The 5,000-nt window shown below is 41.0% G+C and overlaps 1 protein-coding gene across 8 annotated transcripts in view; it reads right to left on the reverse strand.

Annotated features, from left to right (window-relative positions):
* Positions 1–5,000, reverse strand: part of myo5aa (myosin VAa) — a 44,513-nt gene that overhangs the window by 26,322 nt on the left and 13,191 nt on the right. For all 8 annotated transcript variants that reach the window (XM_029461476.1, XM_029461471.1, XM_029461473.1 and 5 more), the window contains exons 2-5: positions 4,283–4,393; positions 2,624–2,795; positions 1,100–1,244; positions 1–58 (exon numbers count right to left, since the gene is read on the reverse strand). The exon at positions 1–58 is cut by the window's left edge and continues 99 nt beyond it. In XM_029461476.1, the coding sequence (XP_029317336.1) occupies positions 1–58; positions 1,100–1,244; positions 2,624–2,795; positions 4,283–4,393 (486 nt within the window). The remainder of the gene's footprint in view (positions 59–1,099; positions 1,245–2,623; positions 2,796–4,282; positions 4,394–5,000) is intronic.

Raw genomic sequence — 5,000 nt, forward strand, 5'->3', positions numbered from 1 at the left:
TACTGTCTTTCCTGCTCCGGACTCCCCACTCACAATGATCGACTGGTTCCTCTCATCCCTGACGGATTGAACCAGAAAAAACAACAAGATAAGGAAACTGTAGATGTCCCATGTTAGTGTACTTGAGAAGGATTGAGGCCATGTGGGAAGGCGCCGGGTTAAAGGTGAGGACTGTGGACCCATCCTGTAAAGTTTATTCATTAGAGGACTTTAGGCAGATAGAAAGTGTCAGATGTTATCACCAACAAACATGTTCAGTGCCGACAGGCAGAGCAGGTGTTAACACAGCTTATTAACCCCCCCCCCCCCCGTGTTCCTTTGCATGCTTTAATACATCAGCAGGCTGCCCTTCACATTCTCCAAAGAACTGCGCTAAGGCAGCACTGCCTGCTCCTACTGAGCAACCTTTCTTTGAAATAAACTCCCAGCTGCTGCGATCCCTTTTACTTTTGGCATTTTCCCACCTATGGCTCCTATTGCATACCTGGTCCTCTGAGAAGGTAGGATGATTAAATGTCCTCTCTCAGGACTTTTTGGGAAAGGTTTCCTCGTCTTTATAGAGTCCTTGAGCCGTGTCTGGGACCGTTGGTGTTGTGGGCAACAATCTTCCTGCTGATATTCCTCAGGCTACTCTGTAACGCCTTAGATTCTAATAGTTATTAATCGTGCAGCCCTACACTGCATGAAAGGTCGTCACACATGGAGCTACTGTATGTCAACAGTGCTACGTCATCCTGGACCTACTGAGAGAGTTACTGCCTCAACTAGAACTGCCCCTGCATTAGTGAAGGAGGGAGGGAGGGAGATCTGAGTGCTGATCAAACTTGGTATACAGTCCTGTTAGTGTACATGTGTATACATGTGTGTGACACAAACTCCCAGAGGGGGGGCCGAAGCAGATCTACTGGTTAGCTCCTGGCGAGAAAAACAGTATGTGTGTGTGTGATTTAAAGAGCAAGGAAGAGAGACCACCATGAGCCTATTTCTGGCTCAGCTTTGACCTATAAACCCAGAAGAGGGAGGGAGGGCGGAGCAACAAGGAGGCTAGAACCGAGGCTACTCAGGTAACACACACACACACACACACACACACACAAACCTGGCCATCTGTTTGTAAGCCTCCTCTGCCACAGCGAAGATATGTGGGTCCATGTCTCCCATGTTCTGCCCGCTGTAGGCGTTGATGATGTCGGCTCCGTAGATTTGCAGCGTCTCATACGGGTTGATGGCCACCAGAACGATTCCTACGACACAGAGGGGAAAGTATGAGCTCACCTGCAGCTGCACAGGACCGCAGTGAACAGGTGACACACTGAGATGCTTCTCTCCAAACTGAGAGGGTAGGAATTGTATTTCAAATACAGTAATATACAGTAACTCGAAGGCGTTAAAGACCACATTGTTATCAACAACTTAAATAGAGAGAAGGATCTTGCACGACTACAGAAAGCAGATGTTTATTACTAAATGTGCATATGGCTAAAATACAATGAGTTACATTTACCGACTTTTATATTTGTAGCAACAAGAACACTTTTAAATATCGTGCAAGTGGTGATTTTAAGAACAAAGTGACTTTTTTGAAAATTAAATAAAACCTAATTATACTGTGTGTTTGTGCTCTTGAATAAAGATTTGTGGCACACAATACTTTATTATAAATTAGTGCTGATTATAATATATATAATTATTATAATAATAATATATATAATTATATATATTTATTTATATATATTTATATAAAAATATATCTAATTATATATATTTATATAAAAATATATCTAATTATATATATTTATATAAAAATATATCTAATTAGATATATTTATATAAAAATATATCTAATTAGATATATTTATATAAAATATATATAATTAGATATATTTATATAAAAATATATATAATTAGATATATTTATATAAAATATATATAATTAGATATATATATATATATATATATATATATATATATATATTAATAAGTGTAAACACAATAATCAAGGCAGTGCTTTAAAGACAGAACTATAAAATCGTTCTCAGCTGATTCACGTGTTCAGTGACTGATCTTTAAACACAATGGAAATCAATGACAATCTGTTTCCTGTGATGGAAAATTGTAATTTTACAGATCGATTATAAAATGTTTGTTAGATCAGTAAGTTGCACGTGCTTCACCATATGTTCACCTCTCGCCTCAAAGCTACGTCACCACGTTGTTTTGAAGAATCGAATTGTTCGAAGCTTCATTCATAACGTTGACGTTCAAATTCTAAAAATCAACATTTTGCCCTCCTGCTTGCCGAACACAAAGGGAGGCACTGACGAGTTATTTTCATTAAGTTCATTTAATTTAATAAAAAACATCCAAACATATTTAATCCGATAAATCACTTTATTCTAACTGGAGGCTTTTGTTTGGGGATTTTTATTTATTTTAGGGTGAGGACGTCATAATAGAGAACAAAAGAAAATCTAAAACAATGAAAAAGAGCAACCGTGCACTCAAATCTGTGCAAAGAATCTTTTAATATTAAAATATCTTTGCACATGTTTGATGTTTTTCATGAAGGAAGATGATTTACGGTACAGTTTGACAACACAGTTAAAGTTAAAGTGCCACCCACCGCAGTACGTGTAGATGAGCTTGGAGTCCATGAAGCGGACTTTGAGGTTGTGCAGCACTGCCGGCTCGTGGAGGTAGCTGAGTGCCGTGAGGTCATTCTCGCCCACCAGGATGTCGGGGTTCCGCAGGTAAGGCAGGTTCTTCGTCTTGGGGTCAAGATTGTGCTCAAGGTTCTGAACACGAGCGGGGAAAAATCCAGACATTTCAAACAACACATGCAAATGTGACCGTGCCCTGTGTCCAGAGGCTTTTACTTATTGTACATAATAGGATGGTGCCTTATCAAGAGGCAATGCATCGTGGTTAGTACCCGTGTCTTCCACAAAAACTCACACACACACCGTCTGAGGGCTGAGATTAAAACGTGTTTGAGGTTCATGAGCATCACTCATCCTTACTGAGCCAACAGACTACCTGCTATGTTTGTACTCACCAAATGATGAGAGCGAAACATGCCTTTTCTCAAGTGAAAAGCCAGAAGTGAAAAGGTTATAAAAAAGGTTTATTCCGCCAAACTTGAGCTTTAATGAAATCCTGCGATAAAATCCATCGAGAGATTTCTTCTGGCTGCACATCTGTACGCACGTTCACAGGGTGCCTGAGGCTGACGAACAGTGGAGCGTCCGATGTGCTCATTGTTTAGAATGATTAATAAAACAGATGTCCACTCCCACTTTGTATTCACACAGTATTTCATGAATGTGTTCTTCCAAATGTCATGAGACAAAGCTACTGATTTGGCAGAGCTCTGGAGCAAAACCACCAGTCGCTCAAAAGCTGTATTGTATTGTATTAATCTTGTTTTCCGTTTGGTTCCCCTCTCCGCGTGTGGAAAGGCTTCATAAGATTAATAAAGGAAGGAGGTCTTCCAGTAAACAACGTCAGGAATGAATTAGATATTCCAACATTCTTGTTATTTTAAACATCTCTGACAGGAGACATCACAGCGAGCGCTCAAAGAGAGCGTAACGCCGTCTTCTAAATTGATTATTTATTGAAATCTTTTAGAATTTGAATCTGCGCAAGGATCAGTAGCAGAATCCGCACTGACTGACAGCGTTTCATAGAAAAGGGTCAAAATGTCACACAATCTTTTTTCTGGGAGTTTGGGAACATTTGTCTCCGTCTTCCTCTGAGCGCCGACAACCGTTTGTGCTGCAGGCCTACGAAGACATGTGATGTGAGCGACACAAACAACCTCGACTACTTGAGAAGAAATACTTTATCTCCACTCGGCCTGGAGTGACACCAACAACAATCTGTCACTAGTTTCTTGGCTCGTGTCAAGATCTACGTGTGTCGGTCATGTGTGTGGCGGTGATGGTGCAGAGAGTTCACAGTATTCACATGAGGAGCGATACGACCAAAGGTCTCGGTAGCAACACTCTTTCATTAACAGGAGTACTATGTGCCGGAAGCTGTTTGTATTCTAAAACTGAGGAGTTTAAATGTATTGCTCTACATTTAAAATGCTCCTTTGGGCATCTTTTGCAAGCAGGTCTCATTTGTGGAGAGTGCTAATGGTTAAAACCAATAACCACTAATGAGAGCCAGCACTTTGAAGTGTCTTTGAGGCAGAGAGAGAAAAGAGAAGAGGATGCAACAAAAAGAGCTGAGAGGAGAGACTGATGCTCAGCACTACAGCTCCATTCATCCTCACCGTTCCATCCTCCAGCATGAGCTGCAGGGAGACGTCGCCATGTTTGTAGTCATTGGTCAGCTCAGCAGACTTCCACACCTCCTCTGCATCGGGGATCCACACCCGAGCACGCTGAGAGACAGGGAGACAGCAGATACAGGAGTTAGAAGATGAAGACTACAGGTGATGCGTTGGACTTTCTCGTTGTGCGTCAGGGTCGCACGGTGTCCACCATAAGCTAAAAAACGCACGTTTCATAGCGTTTCATTTTCATAAAAGCACAGAAGTTTCGAATGTGTCGTAAAAAAGGGATTCTTTATTCATGCAACTACATTTTAATCTTTTATCGTCAACATTCTTGATATAGTCACGCAGTGTTTAATGATGTTGGCGCCGTCTCGTTATTGTTCCAGCGTATAAAAAGCTCATTGTCAAACATATTTAGTCATAGTTTTCTTTCATGAATTTAACAGTGCTTTTAAAAAGAGGTTCTCACAGGAGCGCTAACTTCCTGTCTACAGTATGACCTCAGAGAAAACACTGGCTTCTATGTTTTCGCAGTCAGGAGCACATGGCTCGTAATGGTCAGTTAAGTTTGTGGGAACAGACCGCCGAACAAATCGAGACGGAGGAATGCGGTTGTGGACAGTTCACTAAAAAACAGTTTCAGGCCTTTTAGACTTGTGACTGCAGGCAATCAGCTGATCACAGACATGTGGATGAACAGAGATGAACACTG

This window comes from Cottoperca gobio, chromosome 3 (genome assembly GCF_900634415.1).
Source record: "Cottoperca gobio chromosome 3, fCotGob3.1, whole genome shotgun sequence".
In the NCBI taxonomy this organism is placed as follows: domain Eukaryota; kingdom Metazoa; phylum Chordata; class Actinopteri; order Perciformes; family Bovichtidae; genus Cottoperca; species Cottoperca gobio.